This window comes from Danio rerio, chromosome 25, assembly GCF_049306965.1.
Source record: "Danio rerio strain Tuebingen ecotype United States chromosome 25, GRCz12tu, whole genome shotgun sequence".
Lineage (NCBI taxonomy): Eukaryota > Metazoa > Chordata > Actinopteri > Cypriniformes > Danionidae > Danio > Danio rerio.
The window spans coordinates 35,631,752-35,648,897 of record NC_133200.1 but is presented as its reverse complement, the minus strand read 5'-3'; the positions used below and the strand labels follow the sequence as shown (position 1 = coordinate 35,648,897).

At 41.2% G+C, this 17,146-nt stretch overlaps 2 protein-coding genes across 5 annotated transcripts in view; both read left to right on the top strand.

Moving 5' to 3' along the window:
* tln2b (talin 2b) overlaps positions 1-17,146 on the top strand; it is a 259,338-nt gene that overhangs the window by 67,628 nt on the left and 174,564 nt on the right. The gene's annotated exons all lie outside the window — the stretch shown is intronic.
* On the top strand, positions 373-5,303 carry LOC141380838 (uncharacterized). Its single transcript, XM_073942387.1, has 2 exons — positions 373-1,888; positions 2,507-5,303. The coding sequence occupies exons 1-2, from the start codon at positions 1,831-1,833 to the stop codon at positions 5,299-5,301; spliced, it is 2,853 nt and encodes a 950-aa protein (XP_073798488.1). The 5' UTR covers positions 373-1,830; the 3' UTR covers positions 5,302-5,303.

Sequence of the window (17,146 nt, the reverse complement as noted above, 5' to 3'; positions counted from 1 at the left end):
ATTATTATGAAATAATTTTGTTATTATTTGTAGTAGTAGTATTATTAAATATTATTATTATTATTATTATTATTATTATTATTATTATTACTATTATTAATGACAATAATAACAAAAACTGCATATTATCAATAATGATGATGATAACGATGATCAAAAGTAATGATTTTAATAATAATAATAATAATAAAACAACATGTGTGTTTGTGTGTCTGTATGCGTGTGTGTTTTGTAGTGAATGAATGAAGGTGACTTTACAGATGTAATAGGAACGTGTGAGTATGTGTGTTTGTGTACAATGAATGAAGCTGACTTCAGATGTTGTGTGTGTGTTTGTGTTGGAATGGTTGTGTTGCCATATTTGCTGTGTGTGTGTATGTTAAGTTGTGAATGAATGAAGGTGAGTTTGTGTGTCTGTGTGTGTGTGTTTGTGCTGTGTTGTGAATAAATGAAGATGACTTTACAGATGTCATATGCACATGTGTGTGTTACGTTGGGAATAAATGATGGTGACTTTACGGATGTCATAAGGACATGTGTGTTGTGTTGAGTTATGCTTGTGTGTGAACGTGTGTGTTTGACTTTTGTGTGTGAGTGTTTGTGTGTGTTATGTTGTGGATGAATGAAGGCGGGTACAGATGTGATATGAACAATGTGTGTTGTGTTGTGTTGTAATGTGTGTATGTATGGGTGTTTTACCTTTGTGTGTGTGTGTGTTACAGTACGTTGTGGATGAATGAAGGCAGCTACAGATGTGATATGAACAGCGTGTGTGTGTGTGTGTGTGTGTGTGTGTGTGTGTGTGTGTGTGTGTGTGTGTATGTTCAGTCTGCTGTGATGTTAACAGCTGAGGTCTGCTTCAGTCCTGCTCTGATCAGCAACACTCTCTGGTTGTTTCTCTCTCAGAGGTGTGAAACACACACCGTCACGCTGGAGATGAGCTGAACTTCCAGCATCCACACACACACACACACATACACACTGTCTGGTTTATCTGAAGCTGTCAGATCTGTTTCTTACAGTCACTGCTGTAAACTATTCTCTGGAGCGGCTGGAGCCTCTTCATCAGGCCGTCTCATGCGTCCTCACGCTGTTTCTCATGTTTAACCCTGATCATGTTTCCAAACATCTCTCCTTCATCACTTTCTGTTTGTCATGGTCTTGATTGGTCCTGCTGGCAAGAATCCCTGTGTTTTTCCGTCTGCTGTTGATGATGGGTCAAAGTGACCTATTATTTACCTATTGGAACCTGCATGGACTCAAGATTCTTACAGAAATCAGTCAAGTTTGGTGAAGGGAAAATCATGGTTTGGGGTTACATTCAGTGTGACATAAAGACATTTGTTAGGGATGCACCGATCTCGATACTTGGATCGGATATCTGTTCGATACTGCATATATTTGCTAGATTGGGTTATGGCCAGCTGGTACTGATCCAAATCCAATCTTGGGTTTGCGCTGTATTCGGTGTAATTTATAAGCCATCTAAAGGCATGAAGGTAGCCTATTATAAGGCACTGGAAGGTTGTCATGTAGGCCTACTATATCCTAAATGTTCTGAAGCCATTTTATTGTTTAATGTGAAGCACAGATAAATATTCATGTAGTTAAATTCATGTTTAGTTCAGCGCTTCCCGCCGCTGCACCTGTCAATCATTCTCCATTCATTCACAATTCAAACTGCGTGTCGCGTTCATAACAACACAAAACACTCCCTCCAAGACTATTTGTTCCTGTTAATATAAGTAATCAGTGGAGAAATGCATTTAGTTCTGCATTAAATGGGTTCATTTTGACCTGCAACATGGAGATCATTGCTATTTCTAAATCATGTTGCGCTGTGTCTGTCAGATCAGCAGATCTCATTCACAGCACTGGTGTAGAGAGGGTTATTACCTGCTCTTCACACACAGAGTAGGTCTACCTGGAACTTTAAATTAGAAAAGGCTCAATAATGCACTGGACAGATCCTCAACGCACTGATTTCTCCTCTTTGTGTTGCTACTTTGGAAGTGTCTGTATACCGTAGGGCTGCGTGCTGTGTCTCAGTGATGCAAGCGCTTCATTCAGGCACCGGCAGCGCCAACGCGATCTCACGCCAATTCGTAACTTTTTGATTTACTGGCTAATTTGTACAATCTAATTTGTACAATTAAGTACGATTTGCTCATCACCCAGTGACAGTTAGGGGTGGGGTTGGGTGCCACGCCTCCTTTTTTTTTTTTTTATAACTATTTTTTAGGTGTTTTCACCTTTATTTTTTTATTGGACAGTAGAGAGAATTGACAGGAAAGCATGGGGAGTAGAGAGAGGGGAAGGATCGGTATAGGACTGCGAGGCGGAATGGAACCCGGGTTGCCGCGATCATGTGTCAACGCACTAACCACTACACTACTGGCGCCAACACCACGCCTCTGTTTTAAAATCATACATTTTTGTACGACTGAACTAAATTAGCCACTAAATTGTCAAAATGTAAAATACTGACGTTTCCTCATGAGATCAGGCCGGCTGCGCAGACGTTACATGTGCCGCGGTCACGTGGATATAACTGAGGGCGTGGGTGGTGAGGGTCGTGTCGGGGACGCCGCCCTCTCTATTCTGCCACCCTATAGACGCGGTCACGTGGATATAACTGAGGCCGCGGGTGGTGAGGGTAGTGTCGGGGACGCCGCCCTCTCTATTCTGCCACCCTATAGACGCGGTCACGTGGATATAACTGAGGCCGCGGGTGGTGAGGGTAGTGTCGCGGACGCCGCCCTCTCTTTTCTGCCACCCTATAGACGCGGTCACGTGGATATAACTGAGGCCGCGGGTGGTGAGGGTAGTGTCGCGGACGCCGCCCTCTCTATTCTGCCACCCTATAGACGCGGTCACGTGGATATAACTGAGGGCGTGGGTGGTGAGGGTAGTGTCGCGGACGCCGCCCTCTCTTTTCTGCCACCCTATAGACGCGGTCACGTGGATATAACTGAGGCCGCGGGTGGTGAGGGTAGTGTCGCGGACGCCGCCCTCTCTTTTCTGCCACCCTATAGACGCGGTCACGTGGATATAACTGAGGCCGCGGGTGGTGAGGGTAGTGTCGGGGATGCCGCCCTCTCTATTCTGCCACCCTATAGACGCAGTCACGTGGATATAACTGAGGGCGTGGGTGGTGAGGGTAGTGTCGGGGATGCCGCCCTCTCTATTCTGCCACCCTATAGACGCGGTCATGCGAATATAACTGAGGGCGTGGGTGGTGAGGGTAGTGTCGGGGATGCCGCCCTCTCTATTCTGCCACCCTATAGACGCGGTCATGCGAATATAACTGAGGGCGTGGGTGGTGAGGGTAGTGTCGGGGACGCCGCCCTCTCTATTCTGCCACCCTATAGACGCGGTCATGCGAATATAACTGAGGGCGTGGGTGGTGAGGGTAGTGTCGGGGACGCCGCCCTCTTTATTCTGCCACCCTATAGACGCGGTCACGTGGATATAACTGAGGGCGTGGGTGGTGAGGGTTGTGTCGGGGACGGCGCCCTCTCTATTCTGCCACCCTATAGACGCGGTCACGTGGATATAACTGAGGGCGTGGGTGGTGAGGGTAGTGTCGGGGACGCCGCCCTCTCTATTCTGCCACCCTATAGACGCGGTCACGTGGATATAACTGAGGCCGCGGGTGGTGAGGGTAGTGTCGCGGACGCCGCCCTCTCTTTTCTGCCACCCTATAGACGCGGTCACGTGGATATAACTGAGGCCGCGGGTGGTGAGGGTAGTGTCGCGGACGCCGCCCTCTCTTTTCTGCCACCCTATAGACGCAGTCACGTGGATATAACTGAGGGCGTGGGTGGTGAGGGTAGTGTCGGGGACGCCGCCCTCTCTATTCTGCCACCCTATAGACGCGGTCACGTGGATATAACTGAGGCCGCGGGTGGTGAGGGTAGTGTCGCGGACGCCGCCCTCTCTTTTCTGCCACCCTATAGACGCGGTCACGTGGATATAACTGAGGCCGCGGGTGGTGAGGGTAGTGTCGCGGACGCCGCCCTCTCTTTTCTGCCACCCTATAGACGCAGTCACGTGGATATAACTGAGGGCGTGGGTGGTGAGGGTAGTGTCGGGGATGCCGCCCTCTCTATTCTGCCACCCTATAGACGCGGTCACGTGGATATAACTGAGGCCGCGGGTGGTGAGGGTAGTGTCGCGGACGCCGCCCTCTCTTTTCTGCCACCCTATAGACGCGGTCACGTGGATATAACTGAGGCCGCGGGTGGTGAGGGTAGTGTCGCGGACGCCGCCCTCTCTTTTCTGCCACCCTATAGACGCAGTCACGTGGATATAACTGAGGGCGTGGGTGGTGAGGGTAGTGTCGGGGACGCCGCCCTCTCTATTCTGCCACCCTATAGACGCAGTCACGTGGATATAACTGAGGGCGTGGGTGGTGAGGGTAGTGTCGGGGACGCCGCCCTCTTTATTCTGCCACCCTATAGACGCGGTCACGTGGATATAACTGAGGGCGTGGGTGGTGAGGGTAGTGTCGGGGACGCCGCCCTCTCTTTTCTGCCACCCTATAGACGCGGTCACGTGGATATAACTGAGGGCGTGGGTGGTGAGGGTAGTGTCGCGGACGCCGCCCTCTCTTTTCTGCCACCCTATAGACGCGGTCACGTGGATATAACTGAGGGCGTGGGTGGTGAGGGTAGTGTCGGGGATGCCGCCCTCTCTATTCTGCCACCCTATAGACGCGGTCATGCGAATATAACTGAGGGCGTGGGTGGTGAGGGTAGTGTCGGGGATGCCGCCCTCTCTATTCTGCCACCCTATAGACGCGGTCATGCGAATATAACTGAGGGCGTGGGTGGTGAGGGTAGTGTCGGGGACGCCGCCCTCTCTATTCTGCCACCCTATAGACGCGGTCACGTGGATATAACTGAGAGCGTGGGTGGTGAGGGTAGTGTCGTGGAAGCCGCCCTCTCTATTCTGCCACCCTATAGACGCGGTCACGTGCATATAACTGAGAGTGTGGGTGGTGAGGGTAGTGTCGGGGACACCGCCCTCTCTATTCTGCCACCCTATAGACGCGGTCACGTGGATATAACTGAGAGTGTGGGTGGTGAGGGTAGTGTCGGGGACGCCGCCCTCTCTATTCTGCCACCCTATAGACGCGGTCATGCGAATATAACTGAGGGCGTGGGTGGTGAGGGTAATGTCGGGGACGCCGCCCTCTCTATTCTGCCACCCTATAGACGAGGTCATGCGAATATAACTGAGGGCGTGGGTGGTGAGGGTAATGTCGGGGACGCCGCCCTCTCTATTCTGCCACCCTAGGCAGGCGCCTAGGTCGCCTCTATGCACGTGCCGGCCCTGCCCCAGTGTGTTATTTTTACCAAAGTAGATATATTATTTGAGTTTATCACCAGAACTATAGAAACTGTATTATGTTTTTTTAAAAAAATAAATAAATAAAAAAAACAGCACAATATCGGGATTGGATCTGTATTGGTCAGTATTCAGATTTTTGTTATCAAGATCGGTTTGGTTCCAAAAAAATGGTATCAGTGCATCCCTAACATTTGTGCTGCCCATTACATTACAAACCACAGGAAAGGGCTAATGCAAGTTAGTTTGAAGCAGTTTTTTTTCTGGAAGCATTGGGTTTTGCTCTTTGATGGACGGTGTTATCCATCTCTGACCCCGGCTCTCTGCTTCTCTGGCTGGAAGATTGCAGTGTTGTGATTTACAGTTGCTGGCGAGCGCTGTGGGATTTATGTTACACAGGGTCGCTCGCGTGCGTTGCGCTCCTAATGGCTTAGAGAGGCTCGGCTAGCAGGCTCCATTACAGCCAGCTCAAGTTTAGATGCCGCTTTATTGGCTCTTTTCTTTCTGAGCTGATCAGAAGCCTGTGATAAATGTGTAATGTCCTGTCAACCAATGGCATTTGAGGTCTTTGCATCTACAATACAGCTGTAGCAAGGTTTAAACTGACTATTGGTGCACCAATGCTAAATTTTCATCGCCAATTCTGATTGGTTGTTGGCTGCCTTTATTCTTCGCCCTTTATTCAAATCTAGAAGCCATTTTATTTATACAGTTGAAGTCTGAATTATTAGCCCACTTGTTAATTTTTTCCCCAATTTCTGTTTAACCGAGAGAAGATTTGTTCAACACATTTGTAAACATAATAGTTTAAAACCTCATTTCTAATCACTGTTTTAATTTATCTTTGCCATGATGACAGTAAATAATATTTGACTAGATATTTTTCAAGACACTTCTATACAGCTTAAAGTGACATTTAAAGACTTGACTAGGTTAATTAGGTTAACTATGCAGGTTAAGGTAATTAGGCAAGTTATTGTATAACGATGGTTTGTTCTATACAACCAGCTATGGTTGCCAGTATTTTACCGTTAAAAATATGGTATACTTCAGTAAACTAATGTATTTAATTAATTTATAGATGTAATATGTCTGTATTTTGAATTACCAACATCTACACATCTTTTGTTGAGCAGAAAAGTGTTTCAGTGTATAAAAGGTGCTCAGTGTCATTCACACAGCTACTAAACAGCAGTTATTGTTAATTAAAGTCATGAAATAAACATTGTTTATCAATATCAGATGCAACATAAATCTCTAATGGACATAACTGATGGGAAACAAAACAAAAAATACATAGTATTGTCAACAAAAAAGCCTAAAAAGTGATGTGCCATGCAGGGAATTCTGGGAAAGTCAATTTACGGTTATTCGCCGTAAATATTAAAGAAAAATACTGTTAACCAGGTTACAGATTTTTACTGTAGCATTTTTAGTTTTTTTATCGTTCAAATCACGGCCATTTTTTACAGTGTAGACTATCGGAAAAAAATATTGCTTAAAGAGGCTAATAATATTGTCCTTAAAATATTGTTTTAAAAATTAAAAACTGCTTTTATTCTAGCCGGAATAAAACAAATAAGACTTTCTCCAGAAGAAAAAACATTATCAGACATACTGTGAAAATTTCAAAACATTTCATAATTGGGAAATATTTGAAAAAAATAAAATAAATCAAAGGGGGGCAAATAATTCTGACTTCAACTGTATATATAATTATTTTTAGGGGGTTTCACTTTTAATTTGAAAGGACTGTGGAGTATACAGACTGGGAAGTTTTGGGAGCAGAGAGAGCAGAAGGGTCGCCAAAGGAACTTGAGATGGGAATCGAACTCGGGTCGCCGTGAGCAGGGCTTAAATTGTGCCAGAACACGCCGGATCCGGCACTTCTAAAATCGGCACCTCATTTTACCGATCCTCCTCCTCAACCACATTCTTACACCGTGCGCTGTTCACTTTCACTTTCTTCCGCAACTCCCCAACCCTCTTCACTTCCGTCCGCAACAACCAAACCCCACCCTCGCTCTTAACTTACGTCCGCAACACCACCAATTCACTAACGATAACTAGTAGCACCATCCTCCCCCTATAACCCCCCCTACGCCCCCCACCCCCCATTCCCCTCCCCGGTCTCCTCTTTCGTGCGAGACAGCTATACATCCTCTGTTCCGGGACCTCAAAATTCACAAATTAAGCACTGGCTGTGAGCATCATGGTGTTATATGGCGGCGGACTGAACCACTAGGCTTTTGTTGCTGACAGAAGCATTTTTTAACTTCTTTTTGCTCACCAAAATAAAAATTTCAACATACTTGTGTAGGTAGTGATTTAACCCTTTCACACATAAGTTTTAAATTCTCCCGCTGGCTCCTCTTGTTGAGTTTTTGAATGTGACCATTATTTAGAATGCATCGCTTTAAATTGCCCATGGCATTTAAATGTCCCAAAATGAAGTGCTTTGAAATGTGCTTTTCATTTGCATTCGAAGTTTGACATAATTTCAACTGAAACATGAAGGCACGGCGGGATATAGAGTAGCTCCTCCCCTTTAAAAAAAGCAGCCAATAGCGTTTTGTTTTATCACAGCTCTGCCAGTGAGAGTAGTTGAGCTCAAGTGCATCAAATAAAAAAACACATGAGAAGCATCTTGAAGGGGGCGGGCCATGTCAGATACTAGAAAGCATTTGATTGGTCAGAAGATTTGACTGATGTAATGTAAAAAAACACATTAAGCCTTTAAGGTGGAAGTGGGAGGGAGATCAGCGAAAATATGGCTGGTTATGATTGCGCATGTAAAGCAAAAAAATGGCCCATTCCAATCTTTAAAACTGTCCTGAGATCAGCGTTATGTGCGTTAAAATGCTCTTGATGTCCATTTGAGTGGTTTTGGCATCTTTTTCTCCTTTGAGACAGAGGATTGTTTCCCCGCTGAGTGAAACGCGTGTTAGATTTGTCTGGAAATTGTTATGGTGAAACGAGAGATGTGACATTCTTACCGACGTTTTTGATTTCCAACTAGAACACTTGAAAATGTTTAGTTCTGCTGTAACACTAAACCGGCACCTGCGTCTGGTCTTCTGGTAATGAAAAAATAAAACCCTTTTTGATTTAATGTGTGTGAAAATATCCGTTTTCATACCTCATAAATCACAGAGTTATGTAAGTTTATATTATAGGGGACATCTGACCCTTTAAACCCATTGTTCTGTCGACCAGAGCACTTTTGAGGATGAATAATCAGTGGATTTGCACTCTTGGTTGGATTCAAATGTCTGTGACGAGCGTAGTGAAACTAAATATGTCTTTCTGTGATGGACTGTAAAATATGTTTTATTTGAAGCTATATAAATATTTTATTTCATTTGACATATGTAAGTTTTAGGAATGATTTTTATTTATTATTTATTTGTTTTAGTTCTGACTAAATAAGTTCTGCTTGGTTTTTTAGAGGTGTTTGAGTTTTTAAGATTTTAAGGTAGTTGAAGTATTTTTAAATATTAACTTTGTTTTCGTTTTTTGATGTAATTGTTTGCTTGTTTGTTTGTTTTTTTAGGTATTTGAACTTATTTTGAGCTGTTTGGTTTTTTAAGGTTTGGTATAAGGTTGAGTATTAAGGTTTGTTTGAATTTGGAATTATTTGCACTTTAAAAACTTTGAATTGGTAATGTTGTTTAAGTTGTATAAGTTTTTGTTTAAGTTGTTTTAGTTTTAAGGTGTTTAAGTTTTTTGTTACATTTTTTGGGGTTTTACTGTACGTTTTAGTTGTTTAATTTAAGTTTTAAGGTGTTTAAGTTATTTGTTTAAGTTTTTTTGTTTAAGTTGTTTTAGTTTTATTTTACGTTTTAGTTGTTTAATTTAAGTTTTAAGGTGTTTAAGTTTTTTGTTTAATTTTTTTAGGTTTTATGGTATATTTTAGTTGTATAAGTTGTTTTAGTTTTAAGGTGTTTAAGTTTTTTGTTTAAGTTGTTTAAGTTTTATGTTACATTTTAGTTGTTTAATTTAAGTTTTAAGGTGTTTAAGTTATTTATTTAAAATGTTTAATTTTCAGGTTATGTTTTAGTTAAGTTGTTTAAGTTGTAGGGTGTTTAAGTTTTCTGTTTTAATTTAAAGTTTTATGTTACGTTTTAGTTAAGTTGTTGAAGTTTTAAGGTGTTTAAGTTTTTTGTTTAATTTAAGTTTTACATTACGCTTAAGTTGTTTAAGTTGTTTAAATTTTAAGGTGTTTAAGTTTTTTGTTTAGGTTGTTTAAATTTCATGTTACGTTTTAGTTGTTTAAGTTAACTGTTTTGAGATGTTTTGCGTTTTTTTCTTTGTGACATTTCAGTGATCTTGTTTTGTAGTTGATGTTTATTTAAGGTTTGTTTAATTTGGAATGATTTGCACCTTGAAATGTCTGAATTGTTAGTTTTGTTTGCTGAGGTTTTTGAGGTTGTATTTTCATTGTAATTTTCATTTCAAATTCTCTAAAGACTTTCTAAGCTTTATTTTAAGGTTTGGTTTTCTTTACCGGGATATAGGATTTTATTTCTGGTCATTTCGTTTGCTGATGTTCCTGAGGTGTTTGGGTTTTTTATTGAGATTCAGTATTTACATTTATATGTTTATACTGTATTTTACAGTATTTGATTTGCTTTTTTTTATTGTGTGTTGTTTTGTTTATATTTTAATATATATTTAGATATAATATTTTTAAATATTGTTTTATGGTTTTTGAGGTACAGTATGATGATTTATTATTTGAAATAATTCATTTAAAATAGTTCAGTTACTTTGTCACAATTTTTTTTCTTTGTAACTCTGTAACTGGTCAGGCCTAGAAGAAACAGAGATGACTGAGGGAGGGATGGAGAGGGGTGGAGTGTTAGTAATTGAGTCTTTTGTTTTTTTTTTCATCAGTGAGAGTGAGAAGGAGAAAGGACAGAAATAGCTCCGAACAACAGGCCAGTGTTTCTGCCTGATTTGATTACATTCCTGGCAGTGTGTTTTTATGTTTCGCTCTTGAGGGAGCCGCTGGAAGGTTACTGGAGATCAGCAAACCTGCTACCCCTCCTCCATCCATCCATCCGCGCATCCATTCCTCCATGCTGACTGACATTCGCTCTGATGGCAGTGTTCAGTTGTAGAAAAGCTTTCTGTGAAGTTAATTGATAATGCCAGCTGCCCAGACCACATCCCAGAGTCCAGCCTGGCTGTCTGCTTCATCACTGAACTGCTGGTTTGGGGCAACTTTAATATGTGGGGAAAGAAAAGTTGCAAACTTCAAGTCATCTGCAGTATATTTTTAGTCAGGAAAATTGATTTCTAATGGTCAATTGGGTTTTTTACAGTGACAAAAGTATCCCATTGGGTTAAGGGGGTTATATTATGCAATTTCATGTCCTCTGTTGTGTCCTCCTAGACACTGTTAACCTAGGGCTTCCTTTTGGCACTGTGCAGTTTTAACTGGCATTTGAGAATGTAACTGCGTATTGTGGCACTTGACAGGTTTTCCAAAGTAGTCCTGAGCCCATGTGTGATATCCCTTATAGATGAATGAGGATTCTTCATGCATTGCCACTTGAGGGATCAGAGATCACGGTTGTACAGCTTAGGTTTGCACCCTTGTCTTTTACGCAGTGAAATTCCTCTATATTTCTTGAATCTTTTAATGATGTTGTGCACTGTTGAAGGTTAAATATATAAATGTCTTCCTATCTTTCTTTGAGGAACATTGTTTTTAAACATTTCAATAATTTTCTCAATTTCTCAATAATTTGCTTAACATACAAACATTCACGTTGACGAAAACAAACACACAGGACCATTGAGGTAACATTATGCAAAATACAGACTGAAAATGTACGTTTTTTAATAAGCTTTAAAGGTAGACAGAGATTGTGTATTTTAACAATATCTCACGGCAATTCGTAACTTTTTAATTTAGTCGCTAATCACATTTGCTCAATTTAGTACGATTTGCTCATCTTTCAATGATGGTTGGGTTTAGGAGTGGGGTTGGGTGCCACGCCTCCTTTCTAAAAATTTTACATTTTCTTTTGATCGAACTCTGACAAAACATAAAATAGTTACATTTCCTCATGAGATCAGGCTGTATATTTCTAGGGGATATGTAGTTGCCAGACAGAATCTGCGGACATTTTTTGCTATTTCTGAGCAGAATTTTGTCTAAAAAATTTTTTGCCTAAAACCTTTATCTATTAAATAAATGAGCAATATCACACGAGTAGCAGTGCGATATGGCTGTATATCGGCCCTGGTGGGAGGCGTGCGTTTTTAGTGCCCCCACCAGTGCCGATATACAGCCATATCGCACTGCTACTCGTGTGATATTGCGTTTATACAACAGTTTGACGGCATAATTGTGTATATAAAAACAAAATCAAACATGGAGAGTCTCAAAAACCCTTTTGTATGAGGAACTACTTTCTTCCGAATTCAAATCATAAGCTGACAGTTAAACAGCCGAGCGTGCATCTTTTAAACTTAAGATCTGTTGTGTCTGCTTTTTGCTGGCTGTATGTGGCTGGAGTAATACACAAAGGGTAAAGAGGCTGTACGAGTTCTGATATTGCAGAATATCGCACGGCTATCAGCCAATCAGATTTGAGAACCAGACAGAACTGTTGTATAAAAAGTAATACATTTTCTACTTGTATTTAATGTTTACAACGCAAATCCAAATAGATCCACTTTATTTGGTAAACAAAGCAAGTCTCTCATATAATATCTCTACTAAAGTCTTGTAAAATGTTAAAAAAAAAATCTGCTAAAGTTCTGCTAAAGTTGCGTCCGATCAGCTTTTCTTGGGTCCGATTTGGTCTCGAATTGATGACTTGGTGTAGTTAGTGCAGCTAGTGAAGTGCTGTGCAGGTACTCACTCCTCTGAAACCCGAAAAGCTGCTCTAGTGACAGACACTATAGGCCATGGTCTCTAGCCTCCTTGTTAGAGCAACTGACTTCCATGCAAAGAATTGCTGGTTCGATCCCAGTGGGTTGGGTAGCGTAGGACCGACGGGGTTACGATTTCCGTCACATGCTTAAGGTGTTTGACCTGTCAAAATGCACTATTTAAAGTTACGTTTCAAATTAAAATGTTGTTTAAATTGCAATATACACTTTAGAAATGTTGGGATGTTGTATCCCAATTTTGGGTCTAATTAATGTGGACAAACCTGACCATTGAGTTAAAAAGTGTAACTGAAATTTAATTGAAAAAATTAAGCCAAATTTGAGCCCACGCTGGGTTAAGACAATTACGTATTTCTTTAGAGCAGGGGTGTCCAAACTCGATCCTGGAGGGCTGGTGTCCTGCTCCAACACACCTGCCAGGAAGTTTCTAGTAAATTTAGTAAGAGCTTGATTAGCTTGCTCAGGTGTGTTTGATTAGGTTTGGAGTTAAACTCTCCAGGACTCCGCCCCTACAGGACCAAGTTTGGACACCTTCTTTAGTGCGTATAGACAAATTGTTGAAAAGAACTTTATATTATAATAATGTATCTTCATATGTTTTGTATGTGAATGTTAAGCAATATCAGACAACTTTAAATATGCAAATGTGTTGTTAAATAAACAAAATTTAAATCACAATTCTATTTGTATTAACAATCATGTCGGAGAATGGTCCTCCACCACAGAGTCTTTTGCCCTGTGAAGATACCAGCATTTCTCAATACCATCTGAAGTACTGATTGTTACCAAAACAAACTACTCCTTCTTAATCCAATTGTCCACCCTTTCTCCCAATAGAAACATAACCAAAAAGAAGCCTACTAGTTAGTAATGGAATCGGAAGGGTTGTTTGTGTACCTTCAAAGCATAAGAGAGCGGTTTCACCCCTGAATCCTGGCTGTTTGGGATTGAATGATAATGGAGTAGTATTGGGGAGCTGAAGTGTGTTTTTTTTGGAGTTAGTGGGACTCCTAACCCTGTGAGGCGTGGATAAGCACTACACACACACATACTGTGGCCATGACAACCAGTGCGGGTGGGTGTATGAGTACATGCAGCTGTTCGGGTGGAGATGAGATCTTTCTCTTCCTCTCTCGCGCTCTTCGCTCTGTGTGTCTCTGTAATAAGATAAGGAGGGGTTCTGGATGTATTATGTATTCTTAGGCTTAATGAATCCTCTCACTCAGTATTCTCCCACTGTAGGTCTTGGGATCCCAACCTTACGCTAATTAACTTGAAATTTCACTTCGAAGGGCACGAAGCTGCTTTTGGCATTGATTTCACTTTTAAAAAGGGTTGTGAACTGTGAATAGTGATTGTATAGGTGAACAAATTGGTTTGTATCGTCCTATTGTAAGTGCTTGTTTAATGTAATTGTTTAACTTTCGTGCTTTCAGTCTGACTCTGAACATTGTTCGCTTCTAAATCGGAATAAAACAGCTAACTGTACTATGCACCAGATTTCGGGCAGCCGCTGCTATTGGACACTACCAATGTAGTAGGGTGTGAAATTACGGGAGTTTTCCGGCAGAAATGACAAAACAGGAGGGTGGCGGGTTGATGGGTGTGACTTCCAGGAAATACGAGAGTGCTGATAGGTATGTCTTAAATTGTGCGTTCACACCAAAGGCGGCGAGAGCATCAGAGTTTGCTCTGGCCACCCTGGACACAATGCAGTCTGCTTTCACAGCTCCGTTGGCAAGAGCATCAAAAAATAAGCATAAATCCTTACCTCGTAAATCCACACGAGCGTGAAGTGATAAAAGCTGAGGTAGATTATCTATTACGAAATGGGTTGGTATTACCAAGTCAGAGTTTGTGGAGTTCTCCGTGATTGTTAGTGCTCAAACCGGATTCAACATATGACTTTTGTATGGACTAAAGGTGTGTAAATGATCTAGCAAAAGCAGATTCTTTTTCCCTTCCTCGTATTGGGGATTGTGTAAATCGGGTTGGTTTTGCTGCCTTCGTAACAAAACTGGATCTCCTAAAAGAATATTGGCAGGTGCCTTCAACCCAGCGCGGTGCCGAGATTTCAGCATTTGCTTCCCCAGACAACTTTCTGCAGTATACAGATTTAGCAATCGGGATGCGAAACGCCTTATGCAGAAGGTTTGGTCTGACATTTGAAGTGTGAAGCTTATTTAAGTGACAAAGTGCTGTACTCTTGTTGGGAGGATCACGTGCATGCTTCGGAAACAGTTTTTGCTCGATTAGCTGATGCCTCTCTTACATTAATTTTAGCAAAATGTGAGGAAGCTAGGCTTTGCTCGACTTATCCAACATGTCCATATGTCTGAACTATTCTGAAGAAGCAATACTGTTTTGTACTACCATTATAGTTAGCATGAGATTCCCACTTTTTAAAAAAACATATATAACATTAATCCACATTAGTGTCTATCCAGTAACTTTTTTTTTATTCATGTCAATGGAAATCTGGCGACTGCAATATTCAAACCCGTTGGAGCAACTGTTGTCGGAACCAAAGTTCACAAGGCTGTATTTTCTGGAATCCTCTCAACCAGTGGACTTTTACATTCTGTTTGCCTGCCGCCGAACCACGTCATGGCTCATTACCATAAAGTTGACTTAATTTTAACTTAAGTTTTCTGCAGCTGTCACATGGTCGCCCACTGAAGCTAATCAAATCCACACCCGGTCAGTACCTCGATAGGAGACCACATGGGAAAGCTAGGTCTCTGCTGGAAGTAGTGTTAGTGAGGTCAGCAGGGGGCGCTCAACCTGCGGTCTGTGTGGGTCCTAACACCCCAGTATAGTGAAGGGGACTATATACTGCTCAGTGAGCACCATCTTTTGGATGAGACATTAAACCGAGGTCCCGACTCTCTGTGGTCATTAAAAATCCCAGGATGTCCTTCAAAAAAGAGTGGAGGTTTAATCCTGGCCGAATTTGCCAACTGGCCTCTGTCCATCATGGCCTTCTAACCATCCCCATATCATAATTGGCTTCATCACTCTGTCTCCTCTCCACAAATTGGCTGATGTGTGGTGTGTAGGAATGAAATTAGAATGAGGATGAACAACAGGACCATGTGCTCACAGTGCACTATAATCTACTGATTAAAGCATCTGGGAAATGATAAACTAGTAGATGGTGTGTGTGTGTGTGTGTGTGTGTGTGTGTGTGTGTGTGTGTGTGTGTGTGTGTGTGTGTGTGTGTGTGTGTGTGTGTGCATGCTTCTATTTGTGATTCTTGTGAGCATCTGTATTTAGGCGTGTTGTTTTCCGACCCCGCCTGACTATTTGCTACTCTGCCCCCGTGCTTGTTAGGAAAATCATGTCTCTGTAGACTTTCAACTTGATCACAAGGAGTCAACATAAATCAGACTAACTCTCACAGGAGCCTCTGGAGACGAGAACGGCTCCGGAAAAGCCTGATCTCCGTGTTGCTGTGTTTGGAAGTGCTGGAGGCGAGCGTGAACATGGCAGAGACATGATATTGTTAAGACATTGATTAGTTTGCATGATCCAATGAGCTTCAAAGAGGACAAATTGCCATATGGTTGAAGGGGAAATTCGATGAGGATTGGGAAATGAGAGATAGATATAGAATGGGAAAGCGAGAGAGAGAGAGTGCTAGTGGTGTTTGTTCTACATTGTGAGGTATTTATAGCGTCTGAAGAACCTCTTTTTTTTGCCTTTTCCCAGAGACAAGGATTCATCATTTCTGTCAGCTAGCATAGCACTTGTGTTGCTGAATAAAAACTAAACCTACTCAACTCAACTAGAGGTCATGAGAGACGTTCTTTAGAAACGGCAATGTCATTAACACTCTCTAATGAGCACCGCCTCATTTTATCCCTCTCACCTACTTTCTTTGTTGTTCAGCCCTTGCCTAGCACCTTTAGATGTGGCACTGTGAACAATTTGGAGTAATGTGCTTCATGAGGCTCACTTGCCTCGTTGTTACTGTATAGATTTATATAAATATAGCCTATATGTTTATAGCCTCCTTGTTTATTTTTTTCGCCAATTTCTGTTTCACAGATAGATTTTTTCAACACATTTCTAATCATAATAGCTTTCATAATTCATCTCTAGTAACTGATTTATTTTATCTTTGCCATGACAGTAAATAATATTAGACTAGATATTTTTCAAGACACTTCTATACAGCTTAAAGTGACATTTAAAGGCTTAACTAGGTTAATAAGGTTAACTGGGCAGGTTAGGGTAATTAGGCAAGTCATTGTATGACGATGGTTTGTTCTGTAGACTATCGAAAAAAAATAGCTTAAAGGGGCTAATAATTTTGACTTTAAAATGATTTTTTTTTTAAATAATAAACACTTTTATTCTAGACAAAAATAAAACAAATAAGACTTTCTCCAGAAGAAAAAATATTATCAGACATACTGTGAAAATTTCCTTGCTTTGTTAAACATCATTTTGGAAAATATTTTAAAAAAATAATTAAAAGGGAGGCTAATAAATCTGACTTCAACTATATATATATATATATATATATATATATATATATATATATATATATATATATATATATATATATATATATATATATATATATATATATGTAGTTGAGGGCCAAATATCAACCACAAGACATACAGGGGGCCACCTTTACACTGGAGGCACAGGTCGATATGTACCTCGGTTTTGGCGTCACGGTTTGTTTGGTACCAGTACAGTCCAAAGGAAATAATAAAAAATCTCCAATACTTGCCTTTTATGTTTATTTTAAACAGCTGAAGAGCTTCTTATGATGCAAAAATACAAATTAAACACAATATTTAAAAATATAACTTTATAATCAGAAAACTTATTCGAAATTGTAATTAAAATTAATCTCATTAATTTTTAT

What these genes read in the sequence shown, in the direction of transcription:
- LOC141380838 (XM_073942387.1), top strand. Translation starts at nt 1,831, where the DNA reads ATGTTGCGCTGTGTCTGTCAGATCAGCAGATCTCATTCACAGCACTGG. An exon ending in ACAGCACTGGTGTAGAGAGG is followed by an intron (nt 1,889 to 2,506) that starts GTTATTACCTGC and finishes TCATGAGATCAG; the next exon opens with GCCGGCTGCGCAGACGTTAC.